General features: G+C 39.3%; 2 protein-coding genes across 2 annotated transcripts; one reads left to right on the plus strand and one right to left on the minus strand.

The window, feature by feature from the left end:
- Window positions 1-1,097: 1,097 nt before the first annotated feature.
- Window positions 1,098-10,695, minus strand: LOC119773565 (ubiquitin-conjugating enzyme E2 R1-like). Its single transcript, XM_038270574.1, has 5 exons — window positions 10,207-10,695; window positions 9,605-9,691; window positions 9,409-9,506; window positions 7,465-7,599; window positions 1,098-2,390 (listed from the first exon to the last, which is right to left on the minus strand). Exons 1-5 carry the CDS (start codon window positions 10,390-10,392, stop codon window positions 2,180-2,182), a joined length of 717 nt encoding a protein of 238 aa, XP_038126502.1. The 5' UTR covers window positions 10,393-10,695; the 3' UTR covers window positions 1,098-2,179.
- Window positions 10,696-12,805: 2,110 nt separating this feature from the next.
- Window positions 12,806-20,133, plus strand: cactin. Its single transcript, XM_038270565.1, has 10 exons — window positions 12,806-13,159; window positions 14,385-14,973; window positions 15,059-15,154; window positions 15,241-15,386; window positions 15,470-15,632; window positions 16,903-17,017; window positions 17,546-17,738; window positions 17,839-17,961; window positions 18,992-19,341; window positions 19,427-20,133. Exons 1-10 carry the CDS (start codon window positions 12,837-12,839, stop codon window positions 19,915-19,917), a joined length of 2,589 nt encoding a protein of 862 aa, XP_038126493.1. The 5' UTR covers window positions 12,806-12,836; the 3' UTR covers window positions 19,918-20,133.
- The last annotated feature ends 1,729 nt before the right edge of the window (window positions 20,134-21,862 follow it).

A 21,862-nucleotide genomic window follows, 5' to 3' on the forward strand; every position in this document is an offset into this window, starting at 1 on the left:
ATGAAAATGATAATCAGTCTACTGAAGATTGTGATAAAAGGTTTTGACTGAAAAATGTGAGCTAGGATGGTCCTACAGCCTTAAAGTTTTATTTTAAAGATTTTTCACTTTTTATCTGGGATTATCTGAAGAAAATAAGACTGGTTTAAATGAAAACAGATAATCTGGAGTTAGTAATTCCGGAGTAATCCTTCAAATTAGTCATTCCATAATCTTTTAGAATTCCAAAAAACAAGAGTTTTAATGGTTTGTTTGGAGTTGAAGCTGAGCCCAGATCTAAGGTCCAGTTCAAAACCCAGATGTGAAAACATCTGAGGTCAACAAAAAGCAGTGATAAGGCCTATATTTTTGAAGAAGTAGGCCTTTATCGAAGACCTTTATCTCTAGTTTTAATGTTGGAAACTAAAGAGAAATGGCATTACAATTATATGAATGTACAAAGAAGTATATAAATAGTAATTTATGTTTAAGGTTATGGAAAAGATGTGATAAACTGAAGCATTACCCCATTTTTAGCTTGAAAGGCTCCAAACTTATCCAGGCTTAAAAAAAGAGAAAAAAATAAATAAATAAATTACAGGAACACTCTGGATACATAAAGGTATTTAAACCGAGAAAGAACAAACTGAAACATGTATTCAGAAAATGCTATATGCTGTTTTTTCAAATAAATCTTTATTTCGGTTTTAAATAGCTGAAATAAAAAAAAAAAAAAAAGACAGAAATGAAACAAAATAGTGATCATTTATACAGCTACGTGTGCATATTGATTTACGGTTCCTGTAGAAGCTGTAAACTGACACTGAAGACCACCACAAGAGGAAATTAGTTGCTAGTCTTAATTGTTTTATCGCATGTCATTTTCTCCTGAGAAATTCATCATGATGTCCCAATTTAAAGAGATAAAAATCAATATTGCTGGCAGGAAAATAAAATACACACAGGACACCCATACACTCTAAAAAATATTATCAAATCTGTTCACTTTGAACTAACAAAGATCATGAGAAATAAAACGGGGCGATTTTTCTACTTTCACTTGAAAGGGTAAAAACTTAAGTAATCCTAGTAGCCCAACCTCTAGCAAACACTATCATTTTAGTAAACAGTTCAGGCAAAATGTCTAACAAAATGAAAACCAAATAATGATGAAGCTTGCAAGAGAGCAAACAGGCAAACTAAGACAAAGAGCACGCCAAACACTAGTCAAAACTTCTAAACAATGCTTTGGGTCTTTGGGTCCATCAGGCATCGCAGAGATCGAGCCTAAAGGGAAATACAATTCTGATCAACAGTTACTTCTGTCCCCAATTCCCCTCAAAGACTGAAAAATCCATCTACTCTAAACAACCCAGAAGAATCACCTCTGACAGTAACCAGAAGAAAAAAAGCCAGCAAACATCAGTTTTCATGTTAGTAAAAATGTTCATGTGAGGAACTGAGCCCTCTGACTTTGCCAGCTCCTCGCTCCTCCATCGTCACGTCAAAGTCTTTGTGTTGTCGTGGAAGGAGGGGAAACAGTCCACCGGTAAGGAAGAGAGAGATGAAACGCTTTCAAATATGCTCTGGCATGCATAAGAACTTTGAAAACACTGTCACGTAACAATTCATTCGTGCCTTGTCCTATCCAGAAGAGACGCTGCAAAACTAAAAAACAAAAAAAAACAAAAAAATGCAGGGCTTTATCCAACACAAACAGGCTGCATTAAGTCACCATTTTCCATCAGAGAGCAGCAGCCACTTACAATTAGCGAAGTACAAATATGAGAAGAGGAGAAAGAGGCTGAGTCATGTTTCGAAAAGTTTACACCAGAGAAAATGTCCTCGTTAGCAGGGGTACTTACCCAATAATCAACACTGTATTCTAAACGCATGGTCTAATGACACTGGAATATGTGTGCATTTAGGTAATGCTCTCTCAAAGTAAGGTTGAGGTGATGACTGAAAAACAGAGAGGAACTGGTGACATTTGTTGCTGGTGCAAATTTGAACCAAGTCTGACCCCCTCAGGGCGAGGCATCAACTTTAAACCTCTAAGGCTCGAGGAAAAAAAGCTCTTATTGATTTAGAAGAAGGAAGCTTCCAATCTTGGTTGTAAACCTGGAGTAACGGGCAACCCGGGCAGAGAGAAAGGAGGAGCATCTGACGGAGAGATTAGGCGCTTTTGCCACAAAGCACATCATGACTCCTCGTTGCCAGAGTCGTCCTCGTCGTAGCAGCAGTCGCCGTCCTCTCCCTCCACGTCGTCGTCATCGTAGTAGTAGTCGTAGAAGAGGTCCGAGCCCTCATCCGGGGCTGGGGCACGCGTGCGGACGCAGTACTCAGCCAGAGTGGTGGGCACCTTGACTCCGTCGCGCTCAGCTTCTGCTTTGGTGGCCATCACTTGCTTCCTGAGGGAGAATTCAGCCAAACAGCTTTATGGCTTGCAGAAATTCAAAGCTTTTAGCACTTGTAAAAAAACAGAACTTTGAAAAAGTATAAAAACATGTATACCTAATTTTCTTCTTAAATTATAATCAAAAACATTCATGTATTTATTTGGGATTTTATGTGATTCATAAAAATCAAGCAGTTGCTTTTTTCTACGAGGAAAGGAAAAACATCTGTTCTCAAAGATTTTCTTTCTCAAATGGGAATATAAAAGAGATGCTATTCTGTAAAGGCCTGTAATGTTTGATTAATAATCTGAGTCCACAAAAAGCATCATAAGAAAACAAAAACACAAAAGACAGAGGAAGAATATTGCAGAAAGGTTTGCAGGAGGGTTACTTTTTTAAACAATATGCAGAGTTCCAGTCATATCACTCATGATTGTTTAATCCATCATCTGAAAATGGAAAGAGCACAGTTCAACTGTAAATCTACCAAGATATTAGCCTGGGTGCCATTCCGAACTTAGTCCCGCCCACAAAGTTTGAGGTCGGGAAGTTCGGTCTGGCTCTGCTCCATAGTAGCGCCAGTATTATCGCCCACTGTCAGGCGATCCAATCAAATTGTCAGGGCAGACTTTATACGATGATGGACAGATGACCAACAGTAACGTAATCAACCACGTGACCAAAGAGCGCTTGGGTGACAACAATAATGGCTGCCGCCGGAGAGTTTAGGTGAGTAGATTCTGCTATTAGGTCTGTTCTAGAAGATATTGACAGCAAATTAATTGTAAAAGAGGAACAGAGAAACGCGATCAAGTCTCATCTTCTTATTATAGGCGTGCAACTGCACGCTTTGATTTTTGTTGACAACAACTATGCCTCGCTTAACATACGTCACGCACTCCGTTGCTCTTATTGGTTGTAGGTCTGTCCAATTGAGTGCAGAGGCATTTTTTTTCCTGGTTCGTTCAAAACACGCCCCATAATCACAGCTCTATGGAGCAGTATCAGACTCATATTCTGACTAGAATTGAGTCGGACTACGTCAGGCTACCAAGATATGGCTGAAGACCCTAAAAGACGAGAGCATTGGTTTGAAAAATAGTTAAGAGCCCTTCGTTAAATCAGGAGGAGCTGCAGAAAGCAACATCTTACACTCGGCTCACATCAGTTGCGTCCAATGTCACACTGGGTTTGTTCCATTTCATAGGAATATCCTCCAAGGACCCAGTCTACCTAGACCGGGTCCTTCGAGGTCCATAACAATAAGGAGGCTATGGATTAAAAACAGCTCCAGCCTTCTCCGGCTTTCACCGCAAATATGCTCTGTCGCCTAGCAACCATGACAGTTGACACACAAGGCAGGCAAATAATAGATACCAAACTTCTCACTACCGTTGTGGGTGCTAATAACATTTTCAAGGAGCTTCAGCGGCAGTCATGAATATCAGCTTTATAGTCCCCACACTACAGAGATATTAGAATCTGAGCTTAAATTTCAGCCAAACCCATTTGCAGACAGACAGACAAAACATTTCAATAAACAAAACATTGCCTGCCACATATCTGACCCAATAACCCTTTAAAACAACTATTTTAATTAATTTCAGATGGAACTATTTACATCAGGCATCCCCAAAGTCGGTCCTTGAGGGCTGCTGTCCTGCAGGTTTTAGAGGTTTCCCTACTTTAGCACAGCTGATTATGATGATTGCAGTTCAGCAAAAGCCTGTTAATCAGCTTTCAATTAAAATCAGCTGTGCTGGAGCAGGGAAACCTCTAAAACCTGCAGGACAGCGGCCCTCGAGGACCGACTTTGGGGATGCCTGATTTACATACTTGTATTATATTAAGATGCACTTAGAATATTCAGCACTGTTCTGCAGCATTTCCCTTTTTCCTTTGAGCACGGAGCAGCCGGCTTGCTTGACTTGCAAGTGAATCATGGGATACCAAAGGCTACAGGTGCTGGTCATAAAATTAGAATATCATGAAAAAGTAGATTGATTTCAGTAATTCCATTTAAAAAGTGAAACTTGTATATTATATTCATACATTACATACAAACTCATATATTTCAGATGTTTATTTTGTTTAATTTTGATGATTACAAATGACAACAAATGAAAATCTCAAATTCATCATATCAGAAAATTAGAATATTGTGAAAAGGTTCAAAATTGATGGCCCCTGGTGCCACACTCTAATCAGCTAATTAACTCAAACCACCTGCAAAAGCCTTTAAATGGTCTTTCAGTCTAGTTCTATAGGCTACACAATCATGGGGAAGACTGCTGACTTGACAGTTGTCCAAAAGACGACCATCGACACCTTGCACAAGGAGGGCAAGACACAAAAGGTCATCGCTAAAGAGGCTGGCTGTTCACAGAGCTCAGTGTCCAAGCACATTAATAGAGAGGCGAAGGGAAGGAAAAGATGTGGTCGAAAAAAGTGTACAAGCAAGAGAGATAACCGCACCCTGGAGAGGATTGTGAAACAAAACCCATTCAAAAATGTGGGGGAGATTCACAAAGAGTGGACTGCAGCTGGAGTGAGTGCTTCAAGAACCACCACACACAGACGTATGAAAGACATGGGTTTCTGCTGTCGCATTCCTTGTGTCAAGCCACTCTTGAACCACAGACAGCGTCAGAAGCGTCTTGCCTGGGCTAAAGAGAAACAGGACTGGACTGCTGGTGAGTGGTCCAAAGTCATGTTCTCTGATGAAAGTAAATTTTGCATTTCCTTTGGAAATCAAGGTCCCAGAGTCTGGAGGAAAAGAAGAGAGGCACTTCATCCACGTTGCTTGAAGTCCAGTGTAAAGTTTCCACAGTCAGTGATGGTTTGGGGTGCCATGTCATCTGCTGGTGTTGGTCCATTGTGTTTTCTGAGGTCCAGGGTCAACGCAGCCACATACCAGGAAGTTTTAGAGCACTTCATGCTTCCTGCAGCTGACCAACTTTTTGGAGATGCAGATTTCATTTTCCAACAGGACTTGGCACCTGCACACAGTGCCAAAGCTACCAGTACCTGGTTGAAGGACCATGGTATCCCTGTTCTTAATTGGCCAGCAAACTCTCCTGACCTTAACCCCATAGAAAATCTATGGGGTATTGTGAAGAAGAAGATGCAATACACCAGACACAACAATTCAGAAGAGCTAAAAGCCACTATTAGAGCAACCTGGGCTATCATAACACCTGAGCAGTGCCACAGACTGATCGACTCCATGCCACGCCGCATTGCTGCAGTAATACAGGCCAAAGGAGGCCCAACTAAATACTGAGTGCTGTACATGCTCATACTTTTCATGTTCATACTTTTCAGTTGGCCAACATTTCTATAAATCCTTTGTTTTTATTGGTCTTCAGTAATATTCTAATTTTCTGATATGATGAATTTGAGATTTTCATTTGTTGTCATTTGTAATCATCAAAATTAAACAAAATAAACATCTGAAATATATGAGTTTGTATGTAATGTATGAATATAATATACAAGTTTCACTTTTTAAATGGAATTACTGAAATCAATCTACTTTTTCATGATATTCTGGAGGGAAACTCCTCCAACTCCCATTGTCATTGTGACACAGCGCACACAAGTGAACACTGCACACCATGAAATTGCATTTATGCCTCACCCGTGCAAGGGGGCAGCCCTCAATGGCGCCCCAAGGGAGCAGTGTGGCAGGACGGTACCATGCTCAGGGTACCTCAGTCATGGAGGAGGATGGGGGAGAGCGCTGGTTAATTACTCCCCCCACCAACCTGGCGGGTCGGGAGTCGAACCGGTAACCTTTGGGATCCAAGTCTGACACCCTAACCGCTCACCCACGACTGCCCCGTCGCACTGGACCTGTCCTTCAAAACTTCCCATCTGAACAAGCCTCAGCGCCGTGCTATGATGTAATCGGCGGGCGAATCTGGCCTTCAGAAGACGCAGCCCCTGAATTCAAACTCAGCATTTGTCTATCTGCGTGTAGAGAGGCTCCGACTATGCAAGGTGAGCAGATAACGATCTATGTCGAGTTTTCTCACACCTGTTTCTGTGACCCACAAATTGAAACAATGACCAACATTTGTCGGGACAGATTGACAACAAAGCAGAGGCCGAGTTCATGAACAGCCTGCACAGCATGCTATGGAACTAGAACAGATGGAGGATTTTATATGCAGAAAATATAATGGGAACTAGGTTAAGAGAAAAGGAAAACACAGCAATAAACGCTGTGGGATGGTTTATACAGGTACTTGATGAGGAAGCGAGAGGAGATTCTCAGAGAGTGATCTGTGAATTATTATAACCATCTCTCATTGTTTTGAGGGTTGAAGAGGATCATAATTTTACTTTATCCGTTTTTCTGTCCTATCATGGCTAAAGTGTTCCGTTTATCCAATTTTTTTTTTATCGTTTATGCATGAGTCTGCCCTGCCTGCTATAAACACGCTGTGTTATTTTAGACCATTTTTCCACGCTTTTGACAAGTTTTATTTTGTATTTTAACTCAAAGAAGATGTATTTTACTTCCCAAATGTGTTTCTCTTCCTGCCAGACCCTTAAAAAATGCAGCTAAATTACTCCGTATTCCGACTAAAATAGACCTGGAGTCTATCTCAGTCAGAGCGAAGCAAAAAGAGAAAAATCGAGTCGGGTGTGTTCATCCCCATTAACTTCAAATGAGCGCTAAACGACACAACCTCTTACGACAAGATTTTTTGCCGGATCGGATGCAAAATCATGTTTGGTGTTGCTAAGGACACAACGCTGGCTTTTTATGAGTGTCCTGTAGACATCACAGCAAGAATGTAACCGACTGTACTCTAGACTGATGAAACCAAAATACAAATTCATGTTTTTATTATTAGTGGAGCAACATATCCTTCAATTCGTTACGATGCACTGATTTATGTAGGTTTATATCCAGAGAATAAAAAATAAAAAAACATTCGGGTTTGAGATTTTTAACATGTGGAACAATAAGGGAACAAGGTGCATGAACAGTATGAGTGAAACTAAGCATAACCACATGGAAACTGCTAAAGGACTAAAGCCATCTCCCTCTATCCCACTACATATCCAACCTTACCTTATGATCTCTACATACTCCCGGTCCTTGCCTTTGCTGTCCCTCCATTTGCGATACATGACAGAGGCATCCACATTGGCAGGAGAAAAGGTGTTGGGCTCATTCAGCAGAGAGATTACACTCAGTAAAATGGTTCTAAAAGAAAACAAGGAAAAAAGGGGACACGTTAGTCTGATAATAAACTGTTTTAGTGTAGAATGGAATAAAACTCAAATACTTTGAATCCTTATCTATGATTCCAAACCAAAGTATTTCAGTACAGTTCTCTAAGAAACCAAAAATCTGACCTCTTTTGGTTCTTTTACAGTGAATATGTACAACCTAAACAACTTCCACATATATTAACATATATCACTTCCAAGATATTAGGGACAAGTTAGCAAATGTATTGACGCAAATACTGCGTTGTTCTGCCAGATGAAGCTTCACATTTCAGTGCCCTATTGAGCAGTGTTGTCAGGGCCACAGTCGGAAGCAGGAAGCTGTGGTTTGTGGTCAGTTGTTGTGTTGGTTTTGTGCTTGATTTGGATTCATTGCCTGCCTATAAGCTAAACCCTTTAATCTGAAACAAGATGAGCATTTTCTGCTTCCTGCTTTAGTTTTTCATCTGTTTTACAGGATCTGTCTTCCAATTAATTCACTGTACCCTTGTTAACACAGATAGGGAAGGTAGGCTTATCCTACAACCCGAACAGACCAATGGTACCAATGGTACAGACAGAAATAAAAATATCACTGACTAAAACTTTAACATACTTAGTTTTTTTTTTCTTACTTCCAACTCTAAGATAACCATTCAAGTCACAGTAACAAGAATGACTAATGGAGAGAGAGCTACTGAGGTAGGTTAGGGATATGCAATATTGACAGATTAAAACATCGAAAAATAAAACAATTCCTTTTAGCACCACTTTATAAAGCTGATAAAATAAGAAATGTTTGAATAAATTAACTCCGATAGTAACGAACTTTAACAAGAGCAGATAAATGTGATCTTGCCTTTTCAATAAACAGACTTAGTGAGAAGGGGAAGATTACATATTTTCTTCCTTTTACTCCTTTTCATCATCAAATAATTTAGTCATTGATTAACTGTTAACTGGAGAATAGAGACTCTAAAACATGTCTTTAGCTGACAGAGAAACAACCAACTTAGAGCAGTTTTATCTTAAATATTTTGGGTATCAGGATAAAAAAATCTTGTCTGTCAATATGCTCTATCCAGAACTCCTCAAGCAGAAACACTTTAGTTTCACCTGATTTAAATCTGTAAAAAAAAAAAACAACCCTTTGCTATCTGATTATTAAACAATTAAGTGAAAAAAATAATCAACAGATTAATCGATTTGCCAGTAATCCTTAGTTGCGGCCCTAATAAATTGTAATGTATTTTATTGTACTTAGATGCGATTCATACAGTAAAGTCCACTTGCTGGCATGGGGCACAAATATTGATGCATTTTCTGATTATTTACATGATTAAAAAATTATTTTCGTCTTTCGTTAATCCATTATATTCCCTCATTACCAAAATTTTCTTCACAGCCAACGTGAGTTTTTGTGGTTGCCTTAAAATAAATTTACCGACTTGATAATCTGGTTTTTACCGGGTTTCACTATGCATTGTCTTGCAGTGATTCATAAACTCTTTTTCTTTACACCTTCCTGGTTATCAAAATATGTATGCTAAGACTTATTAACACAATAAAAATTAACCATGTAACCACTGTGTCTACTGCAACCTTATTTAAAGATATTTTAGAGGGTTGATCCAGTGTTAAGTTGTCATGAGGGGGTGAATAAGACAGGCCTGCTAATGTGTGTCATACAACAAGAGTCTGAGCTGGTTAAATTATTGAAGTGACAGAGAGAGGACAAAGCAGGAAGGAGAAATGATCAAAAAGGAGATACATGAGGAGAGAAAATAATATGGGAGTTGCTGACCGGACATTCTGTGTAGGATTCCATCTCTCTGATGGAAGTTCTCCGCTCTGTGGGTCGTCCACTGGAGGATGCAGTATAGAAATGCACACGTCGCCATTCTAAAACAGAAAAAAAAAATGGTTTTACTATACGCAGACTATAGATTTTGAAATGCATGTTAAGACAAAGCTAAGAGCGTCTTCCTCTGAAACCTGACCTCATAAATGTTAGGATGCCACATTTTGGTGAGGAAACGGAAAGCCGGTGGGGAGTATGGGTAGTCGGTAGGAAACTTGATCCGAGCCTTAAACAAAACACAAGAAACATAACTCTGCATGCACAAGGTCATAAAACATTTTCATATCACAATTCAAAACTTCTATATATATTCAAAACTTCTTCAGATAGTCTTTTTAATCCTTTAATTTAAAATGTATGAGTTTATGGCAGAACTGTTCTACAATACGAGCTAGGTGTATTTTTAATAAATGGAAGAAAGAATATCAAGGTTGAGATGGATGGGGCCTAAACTGATAAGATACACAAGGACAGATTGGAGGAGGCAAACAGATAGAAAGATTGAAACATAGAACATTCAGAAAAAAAAAAAAAACAATATGAAATAAAATCTAAAATTACACAATTTTAAACAAACAAACAAATCTATATCTACACTTATCTGGTGTAGATATAGATTTTTATCCTGGAAAGCATGGGCAGTTTTCAGACTCAAAGGAACCATCGAGAAGCTGATAAATCTGTTTTCTATTCAGCTTGAGTGAATCTTAAACTTTGTTCCTAACTCAATAACTTTCTTACCTTGAAGTATCCCCCCTCATAGTGAGTGTTTGGTGGTCCGAAGATGGCCACTTCCCAGTTGTACAGATCAGCCTCGTCCACCAGAGTTATCTTAAATCCCTCAACAGGCTCCTCCTGAAGGCTCTTCATTTCCAACATCAGAGCTTTCTGAGAGCTGGCTACATGAGAGGGGTCGTGTTGCGCCATTCTGCTTTTATGAATCTTTTCACGATAATCCGGAGTCAGCAGCTGACGCCTTTGTTCACACCAAACAGTCTACGGTTAGCCTGACAAACAGCCTGCCCCCCAACTGCTACTTCTGCTTTTTTATTTCCTTTATGTAGACGTTCAGAAACAAAACAAAAAAGGAGAAAGAAAATAAAAAAAATAGGCCGAACCTGCGCAAAAGCCGAGCAGAGCGTCTCACTATAGATGAATTATTTATCAATGTCAATACTGAGAAAGGACTTAAAGGAGAAAAACATAGTGGTTGAGCAGCTTTAGCTTATTTACCTGATCTACCACAGGCTAACGGCTAATGTTAGCTTAAAGCTGTCCCTTCGCGAGCTGAGCTAACTGCGGCGGAAAGACTTTATAACTGCGAACAAAGCCTGTTTCAGGCAGCAGCAATACAAACGGTCATCTCTAAATTTACTAAACGAACACTCTGCTGATTTTTGTCGGCTGTCGAGCTCTAATCACAAGCGGAGAGGACTAGACGGGGAAATATGTTGCAGAAAGCAGTCCCTTACGATCTGAAAACAGGTAATGGCGCCTGATGCCTGGGATTTGTAGTCCATTTCTTTCCTGTTTCCTTATGTTGAGATTATCCCTCCAACTCCTTAAACACCAGATTTCAGTTTTCCTACTTTCATCTTTGAAAAATTGGGAAGAATAAACGTCCTTTAAAAATGTGACGTTGAGGTTTCCAAATTAATTAAACTTTGTGCCTTCCACCAACAGGTCCTTTTTTCTGGAAAATAATTTATAAACATAATTTTAGTTCACATTACGTTCTATTATGGAACAACAGGGTGACTACATATATATATATATATATGTATGTATATATATATATATATATATATATATATATATATATATATATATATATATATATATATATATATATATATATATATATATATATATATATATATAGAGATAGATAGATAGATAGATAGATAGATAGATAGATAGATAGATAGATAGATAGATAGATAGATAGATAGATAGATAGATATGTGGGTGTGTGTGTGTGTATGTACATATTTCTTTTTGTGTGTGTTAATAATGGATAATGGTTTAGGACTTATGCGTTTTTGTTTGGTTTTTTTTTGAGTCGGGCTCAAAATAAAAAGACCTAAAAGAGAACCTAAAATCAATATCAGCAATAAACGCTTAATATGTGTATTAAAGATGTCTGGAAATAAAAGAGAAACAGCTTGCAAAATTGTTGATTGGATCCTGGACTTTTAAAAAGGGTTAATATTATTTGATATACATTCAGAATAAATTTTGTCAAAGGAATCAAATCCATATTAGCAAATATTGATTCTTGTTGTACCTGTTTGCATAGCTTCTTATTTCTTGATGTAATACTAAATAGCTTGAAAATGCCTGGAAGGTGTTTAGAAGATGATTTCTAGAGGAGGGCTGAATATTTGTGAAATGCCATACTCTAATTGTACCTAATATTATTGTCTGTGCAGCGGATTTTATTTTATTTTTTTATGGTTTTTATTGACAGTTGTTAATTACAAGAGAAACATAACAGGTGAACAACCGAATAATACATTTTAGGTTATCAGATACTAAGAAAATTAGAGAGTTCTTAACACCTTACTATCTGAATTGATATACATATATGTGTGTTTATATAATAACATACAATGCTAGGACCAGTTGTAACAGAAATAAGAGCTTGCCAAAGTTTCCTGTTCACTGAATGTGTAATAACTGGCACTGTGGGAATGCACATGCTATTGTGATAATTCAAAGGGTTTGTTGCATATTGCTAACAATGGATGTCTAGGGCTTAATGGAGAATCTTATAGAGCAGACATAGATCAAAGGTTTTGGCAGCTTTCTTGTTTTTATATTCTTTTACTGTCATAAGGTATTGTTTGTGTTCCGTTTTAAAAAATTACGAATGAGGGTTTGTGATTAGACAATTTGGATTTATATGGTATTTTGCACGTGATGTAATTACATTTACAATATAATTCTGAATTGATTTGGCAGGAAAATGAACAAAGGAACAACACATCATCGAATACAAGAGGAAAATGAAAAAGAACAGGAGAAACAACAAGAGCAAAATAAGTGATACTAAGCTTCTGCATTTGTTTTGTTTTTTATGGTTTGTAGTTTCTTATGACGTGTATTTTGTGCCACCGTTTTAACAAGGGCCTCTATAGGTGGCTTTTACGTGCCTTAATAATAGATTTTGGTGATCTGAATTAAGATTGTATTCCTTATTGGATTTACTTTTAAGTAGCATAGCAGTGTATGTTTTTAAAAAAATATCTACATATATTACTGGCTAGTAGTTATTATGTGCTCTAGCTATTAACAGCAAACTCTCCCTTTAGCTCATTGTTACGTCATATTTACGCGACAGGGTCATTCTCAGACCCTTTACGTTCGTTATGGGTTCGAAGTCGCGACACAGGAGCAGGTCCAGAAGTCGGAGTAGAGATAAGCGAAATAAGTCTAAATTAAGCAGGTCGCGGTCTCCGGATGCGCAGAGAGGCCGCAGTAGGTCTGCAGACGCCAGAAAAGCCGCCCGTGGAAGAGCCAGAAGCTCCAGCAGCAGGAGTAGCAGCAGCAGCGGGGCCTCCAACCATGGAGCTTCGGTCCGCCGCGGGCCTCAGCATAGAAGCCGTTCTGAGTCCAGCGGCAGCGCCTCGGAGGCCGACAGGAGGCAGAGAGAGCACCGACGGAGCAGCAAGTCGAAGAATAGATCACCAAGGTAACGCCTTTATCATGGATGTGGTCCTTTATGTCAGTTTCAGTGAAGGCAAGATGTAAAACATTAATAAACTCTAGGCAATAAAAGTGGGTTTTAGCAATTAATCAATTTATTCTTACTATCAATATAACTTACGTCACGTAAGTTATATTGATAGCTACTAACAAAACTGATTATTACAATAATTTAATGTTTGCTGATGACAATGTCCTTCTGGCCACCAACATTACTTGTTTTAAGTTCAGAAGCTTCACTTTTCATTCAGGTTATTTTTTAAAGAAGTGATCTTTGTTATAATGTTGATGATAATGGTGATGTGAACTGATTGTGTAGCAATTTGTACATTAAAGCAGATATTTTGGCACTTAAATTTTTTCCTGTGCCTCTTTCTCCATCCAGTCTAACCTCTTTTCTTGAAGATCAATTGTGCTATTTTCACCCTAAAGCTCTAAATTGACTATTTGAACGTGTCCTTTTTGAATTTCCCTTATAGACAGCTGCCAGAAAGATATCTATTTCTAGAAATGTTCCAACTTTTAATGACATACTGAGGGATTATTGTAAATATTAGGGATGCACCAATGGTGGGTTTCTGTCCGATCAGCGATCTTTAAAAAGCCTCACATTCTGATTCCAATTTTAACAGATGCAGATTCTTTTATAACAACACTCTAAGTTGTTATAAGATCCCAAGAAACCTTCAATATTTCAATCTTATCTCATTGAAAGTCATTAGCCAGTACCTGTGAAACAATAAAAACTGCTGAAATAACTTCTCACAATTATAAATCAGTTTAGAGCATTGACAGTGGATGATGATTCCTAGATCTTTGCAGAGTTAGATAAAATCGGTGGAAATGATCAGTTTCACCTCTAAGTATCGGCCGAAAGCCAGTCTCGTAAAAATATTCATTCGTTGCACCACTAGTAAATATGTAGGTGCTATTTGAACAAGTTAGTTAAATAGTAAGAGCTTTGATTGCTGTATGCAGGGACTTTAGTTGGACATTAAGTCTCTCAAAAACATTACAAGTATCAGCATTTTTTTAGTAGTTTCATCACTTTGAACATAGTAGCTCATAAATGCATACAGTCTGCCTAATTCTATCCTCTCTTTGCATCATTCCAGTGATCAAATTTGATGCGATCTTTATTATTAGTTTATTCATGGTTTGCATGATTTATTAAGCTTTAGTAATCCTGCAAAAATTGTTTTTCTACTCAGTCCTGAATCAGATAATTCCAAGATGAGGAGGAGGAGAAAGGAGATGGACAACCGAAGATCTCGTGAGAGAAGACAGGGAAGGTCTCCATCTGGCTTGGACTCCAGCGATGGAAGCAGCGATAGAGGGAGGAGGACGGGCAAAAAAAGTCTTGAACGAGGGAGTCCAACAAGAAGCAGAAAGAGCAAAGATCGATTGAAGAGCAGCAGCAGAGACCGGGAAAGGAAAAGTAGAGAGAGGAAGAAGAAGAAGAGCAAAGAAAGGGAACGCGAGAGGAGCAAGAGGAGCAAAGAGAGGACTGGTAGGAGCAGCAGAAGGCGGGCCTCCAGTTCCTCTGAGTCGTCAGAGAGTTCAGATTCAGATAATGAAAACCTGGCGGTGAAAGAGAAGGAGGAGAAGAAGAAACAGAAGGAGCTGATGAAAGCCCTGGAGACGCCAGAGGAGAAGAGAGCCAGAAGGCTGGCCAAGAAAGAAGCAAAAGAGAAGAAGAGAAGAGAAAAGATGGGCTGGAGTGAAGAGTACATGGGATACACCAATGCCGACAACCCCTTTGGAGACAACAACCTGTTGGGCACATTTAAATGGCAGAAAGTGAGTTCTTTACTTGGGAGATTTGGCCCCTTATTTTTAAACCTATACATTGCTTCTCATCATGACTACTGTGTTTGTTTCTCAGGCACTGGTCAAGAAGGGCATCGGCCATCTCAGTGAAAAAGAGCTCAAGGAAAGAAACAAATGTATTCAGGAGGAGAACCGCAGAGAGCTGCAGAAGGTAGGATCAGTTGAGCAGCGCACTTCCCAAAACATGGAGTCGCTGTGATCGATGTGTTTAACCATGCCAGCGGTGTCCCTGTTCAGGTTAAACAGCTGCGACTGGAGCGGGAGCGGGAGAAAGCCATGAGAGAGACGGAGCTGGAGATGTTACAGAGGGAGAAAGAGGCAGAACACTTCAAAACCTGGGCTGAACAGGAGGACAACTTCCATCTGCAACAGGCCAAATTGAGGCTAGTAGGCTGTACCATTTTAAAACAGTAATCTGTGACACGCTGAGTTATATTGACCTAGGTGTTCAAAAATGTCAAATTAGGTCCAAGATTAGGATTCGGGATGGCCGTGCAAAGCCCATTGACCTGCTGGCGAAGTACATCAGTGCAGAGGATGATGATCTGGCTGTGGAGATGCATGAACCGTATACCTTCCTGAATGGACTGACCGTCACCGACATGGATGATCTGCTAGAGGACATAAAGGTCAGCCATGATCAGAGCTCAAAATGTGTCTTTGAGCTCATGAAATCTTTGCAGGATAATAGGAACAAGAAAAATAATTTAAAACCAGAAAGATTTTTTTAGGCAGCATCATTCTGTGGGGATTATTATCTGAAGCAGGAATCTGGAACCTTCTCTTTATTTTTTGGGTTAAGTCAGGGACTGGACTTTAAAACTGTCATTTAATGATTGATTGTTTAAAAAAAGAGAACAGCAGTTTTTAAATGTACAATTTATTTTTTTGCAATTCTTCTTCAAAAAACTGCAAAAAAGGTTCTTTGGTCACTAAGGTTTTAGACCCACAGTACAGATTAAAACAGTCCTGATATAAATTTTCCCAGAACCTTAATCCAAACCAAAGTTTTTGTTTATGCTTTTATATCCATTTTTATTCCTTACCTTTTAATATACATCAGTAAGATCCTATAAAAGCTTCAGAAGGTTTTTAGGGATGATTTTCACTAGGGCTGGGTAAAAAAATTGATTTTGAAGTGATTCCTTTACAATTTTGCAAAATCAATGTCTAGGAAATGAGATAAATTCGTTTTATAGTGACGCGCGTGACGTTCACATTCAAATGAGCAGGAAAAATGCTCTCAACATTACTTCAAGCTAATAGGCTGATTGAAGACATTAACAAATGGAGGCTGACCAGCAAACATCCTGTAGTTGTTACAGACAACGCAGCAAATATGGTTTGCGCAGTGGAGATAATGCAGCTCATGCATGTCTGCTGTGTCCCCGCTGCGTTACGTCTGCTTGCTCGAGTGAGGCTTCACTTTTTCACTTTTCACAAACAAGTTTGCACTTTTGAGACAGCTTTGTTCACATCACAAGTTTAAACTGTCCGATTTACAAGTTTGCACTTTGTGTTTAATATGACAGGAAAAAAATAAAATACATGAGTATTTTGAAACACAGTTGAACCGCTTTCATTTTTGTAAAAACAGATTGAATCGAAATTAATTGATTTAGAACTGAATGAATCAAAATCAAATCGATTCAGGACTTTGGTGAAAATACCCAGCCCTAATTTTCACTCATCTCCAGTTGATATATCTGCGGTTTTTAATATCCTGCCAAACGGTAACGTAGAGTTTGGATAATCAATACATGTAGGTTGTTATAAAATCCGGTCTCAGATATCATTTGTTTTTTCTTTAGTTGTTTCACAGGCTGGTTTGTGTTGAACAGTCTGTTAAGGTGTGCTTTCACCTTTTTAATTAACTTTTTATGGCTTTCTGTCTGAAAGGTGTACATGGAGCTGGAGCAGGGCAAGAATGTGGACTTCTGGAGAGACATGACCACCATCACAGAGGATGAGATCAGCAAGCTGAGGAAACTGGAGGCGTCTGGGAAAGGACCTGGTACAGACATCATAGTCCAGCAACGTCCATATAGAAAATGACTAACAGAAGAATTATTTATTATTGAAAAAGTCCTGATGTCGTTGGTGAAAATTTAGCCTTTTTATTTTGTTGATCTAAACAGTTATTTCCTTCATTTCCTCCGAATGAACAAAAGCCACTTGGATACTCTTCGTTTTATGTTGTGGAGGGTTTGTTTCTGCAGCCTTAGATTGATCAAACTGCAATTTTTAACTGTTTACCATAAACGCAGTGCAGTTGTCCCACTTCATTTATCCTATCTATGTATTTTTTTAGAAAGCTTTGCTCATCCATATCTTTTAAATGAGTTATGCACCAAGCTTAAGTCGCTAAAGCATAAACTGAATGTGTTTTTTTTGGGGGGGGGGGGGGGGGTAAAATTAGGTGCTTAGCTAATTCTGTAATTGAAGCATAAATATTCCAAAATAATTTCTTTCTATAGCTGCGTTTGTCAACAGTTAATTAATTGCAGATCTTTAAAACCTTATACTTTGCTTTGACCTTCAGGTGATCGACGTGAGGGCATCAACACAGCTGTTAGCACTGACGTCCAGTCCGTGTTCAAAGGAAAAACCTACAGTCAGCTGCAGGCTCTGCACCTGAACATCGAGGGAAAGATCCGTGCAGGGGGGTCCAATCTCGATATCGGGTACTGGGAGAGTCTGCTGCAGCAAGTTCGGGTCTACATGGCTAGAGCCAGGTGAGAGGGTGCTTTCTGTTAACATACACAATATAGAAAAAGGCTGCCTGTGAAGGTTAGTTTGGTGCAAGTACATTGTGTTGTGATTTTAAATCTGCAGGCTGAGAGAGCGCCATCAGGATGTGCTGCGTCAGAAGCTGTTCAAACTGAAACGGGAACAGGGAGTGGAAAGCGAACCTCTGTTCCCCATCATCAAAGAGGAACCCAGGAGCGACGAAGACAAGTGAGTTACTGCCATGCCACATAGTGCCTTCACACCTTTTGATCCTTCTCACATTTTTGTGTAATTATCCCTGCTAAATTTGTTTACAAAAAACCCCCCAAAAAGGATTGGGTAGCTATTTATTGAGCTGCCGTTGGTTAATATTTGATGGACCTGCCTCTGGTTTACTCTCTGCTATGTAACTAAATCTTCACAGTTTTCCCAATAGTGGCTCACACTCGATCAAATTGATTTTTAAGTCTTTCCCCATATTCTTAATTGGATTTTGGTCTGGACTTTGACTAGACCATTCTAACGCATGAATATATTTGGATATAAACAACCCATTGGAGCTCTTATCCCTCTCTAAGATAAACCTCCACTTTTCTACAACCCCTAACAGGTTTTCTTCCAGGGTAGCCATGTTTTAGCCCCATTAAGCACTTAAATGCTGAAATGCTCTTATCCTGATAAAGGAAGTCATCTTTTAAGCACCAACAGCGTCACTGCAGTCACACCTGCAGCACCTTTAGAGATGGTCCGGGACCCGATTAATGGTTTGGTGGACGATCGTGTCCTGGAAGGTCTGCAGATCAATCACGATCTGTTTAGATAAAGGAGTGGACTATAAATGAAGTCCATGATACAGATTTGAAGTAATGAATTTTTACTTTGTGTTTTTGTGCAACCTAAAATCTCCAAATTAACTGATAAAACAGTCAGATCCTTCCCTTTAAGGCAGGGGTGGGGAATTCCAGTTCCAGTATCCTGCAATTTTTAGATCCATCCTTGGTCCAACAAACTTGAATCAAACAGCTGAGTTACCTCGTCAGTATTTTGTCAGCTCCTCCAGCGTCCTCTCAATCATCTAATTACTTGATTCAGGTGGGTTGAACCAAAGGCACATCTAAAAGTTGCAGGAAACCAATCCTCAGGAACTGGAATTACCCACCCCTGCTTTAAGGATTTTTGAAAGACACTATTAATGTTTAGCATGGAAATAAGGAGTCTTATTTTAGCGTCTGTCTGATACAAACATCTCATTGTTTAGCGATGGGGAGAAAATGAGGGAGAGGACAGCAGAAGACGGCGGCCCGTCCACATCATCATCCCGAACAAATAAGAACAGAGAAGATGAAGAAGGGGCGGCCCCTTCAACCTCTGCAGCGGGGAGCCAGGATGAGGAAGGAGGGGAGAAAGATGAGGAGGGAAAGGATGAGGCAGCAGAGGCTGTTTTGACAGAAGAGGACCTCATCCAGCAGAGCCAGGCGGAGTACGATTCCGGTCGCTACAGTCCCACGCTGCTCACCCTCTCTGAGCTGCCTCTGGATACTCACACCATCACGCCTGAGGAAGATGCACACAGGCTCCAGTTAGCTCGTAGACAGCTTCAAGTCACAGGTAAGGCACTTTGGGCTCACTCCTCCAAGGGAACTTAGATGTGTGAATATCAGAGCTCCAAAATATCTCTTTCTGTGCATCTCAGGTGACGCCAACGAAAGCGCAGAAGATGCTTTTGTGCGCCGAGCCAAAGAGGGGATGGGCAACGACGAGGCGCAGTTCAGCGTGGAGATTCCCGTCGCCGGGAAAATGTACCTGTGGGCGGATAAGTACCGTCCCCGCAAACCCCGCTTCTTCAACAGGGTCCACACAGGCTTCGAGTGGAACAAGTACAACCAGACTCACTACGACTTCGACAACCCCCCGCCCAAGATCGTCCAGGGATACAAGTTCAACATCTTCTACCCCGACCTGATCGACAAGCGCTCCACGCCCCAGTACTTCCTGGAACCCTGTCCCGACAACAAGGACTTTGGGATTTTGAGGTTCCACGCCGGCCCGCCCTATGAGGACATTGCTTTTAAGATTGTGAACAGGGAGTGGGAGTATTCCCACCGACACGGCTTCCGCTGTCAGTTTGCCAACGGGATTTTCCAGCTCTGGTTCCACTTTAAGAGATATCGCTATAGGAGATGAAGGCTAAACCACCAACATGAACCTAAACCTCAGGGAGCAGTTTGGGAAATCAGACCTAGAAAAACACATAGAAACTGGATGATTTGGGTCTTTTGTTCAACTTTTAGCTGCTCTCGCATTAAAGTAGAGCTTTGGTTACAAACGCTGTAATGTTGTGTAATAGTTAAACTGTAAATGATGTCAGCTAAATACAAATTAAAGATTTTTTTTCTACTGATTGGAAGCTGCCAATTATTGACTGTTCTAAAATCTAAGGTGAAATCATTGGAAAATCATAGATGATCTGTTTAAATGAGGCTATTTACAAGAAATTCACAACCTGAGAGAAATATTTTTAAAGGAATGAAAACCATGAGTCCATTAGCTAGAACAGAGCTGTACAAGATACTGGAAATGGATTAGAACTGCAAAATGAGTTTGAGCAGTACTGTAAAAGTTGATTAGAAAGCAAACATTGAAGGCTTTTTTAATATCAGGACTACGGTATTCACTTTGGTTAACTCTAGATAACTGCTGCAGTAATAATACAGGAGAGAAGTGATGGATCCATGCCATTAATGGGGTCTATTTTATTCTTCTAGTGAAGTTAGTCATTTGGATTGCTTAGGTGTGATTTTTGGTCTCATCCCTGAAGAGGTCTATTATAGCCTCCTTTATTTACTTCTTTCCTTAGATTTGCCATTTGGGTTTTTGTCATGTAACTGACTAGCAGCTTTTTCCTTTTTTCCCTCTGAATCTAATGGACACCTGCTCCTGTTGAATTTCATTGTCTTGATGAAAGAAATCAACCTTTACCTCATCTTAAATTATTACAAATCTTTATCGCTTAAAAAAAAAATCATCCTCGGTGTGGTTAGATAAAGACCCCTAGAACTGCTCAAAGTTTACAGCTCTTTTTCCTCTCTGTTCGATGTATAGGTTGAAATCCAGTGTTTAGTCTGATCTCGCCTAACCCAGACCCTTTTACTAGATTTCTATCAACTTTAGACTCTAACGTGATTTTCTTTTAAGTTGTGGCGTCTTGAGCAGTGAATAGAAATGGAAGCCATTATAGTTGATTTTAAAGCTGTTCTCTGAAAAGATATGTATTATGGAGGACCAGAAGAGTCACTTAAACAGGAAAAAAAGCCATTTCAAGTTAAACATGTAAATCATACAATTAGAAAACCAATTTGAAATGTGTTTTTTTATTGCAATTTTCAATTAAATCATTAAAGGCATTTCCATCTCATCCATCACCATTGTTCATTTTGTGACCAATGGTGATGGATGAGATGGTCATTTTGTGAGCCAAGTGTGGTGATCTAACCAATGAGAAACCGGGTTTCATCTTGGTTAACTGGTTTTCTGTGAGCTCAGGGACCAAGAGGGTCATGGAAATGATAGAGATGGAACTTCAAATAGGATTTGAAAGTTTAATAAGGCCATGAAAAGCTCTATAGGCCACTATCTTCTAAAATCTTTATTAGGAAAGATATATATATATTTATTAATTGTCGTTCTCAAGTCCCCATTTAGAAACATGATTAGAAAATACATTTTCAAATTGCAGCATTTAAGAATTAATTAATAAATATATTTTACAATTCTTTAATAGTTTAATTTAAAATGTGCAATTTGAAAATATTCATTTCAAATTAGGTTTTTAATTGTATGATTTGAAATAGCAGGGGTTTGTTTTAGCGTCTCTCCTGGTCCCCTATACTGTAGCTGCTGGTTCCAGGTCTTTCTTGTTCTTTGATCACTCAGAAAATTATTCTTTAAACGGTTCTTTAGAAATCTTAGATAACCCATCTTAGGGCTTGTTTATGCAGAAAGGATATTCCTCTTCCAGATTATGACCTTAAAGAGGGTCACTGCAATTTTCAAGTCGAGAAATGCAACAATTATTAACTGATCTCTTTGATACCCTTCTTGATTAGGATTAATCTAGTCTATAGAAGGA

Source organism: Cyprinodon tularosa, unplaced genomic scaffold (assembly GCF_016077235.1).
Source record: "Cyprinodon tularosa strain WSP-4 unplaced genomic scaffold, ASM1607723v1 ctg12, whole genome shotgun sequence".
In the NCBI taxonomy this organism is placed as follows: Eukaryota; Metazoa; Chordata; class Actinopteri; order Cyprinodontiformes; family Cyprinodontidae; genus Cyprinodon; species Cyprinodon tularosa.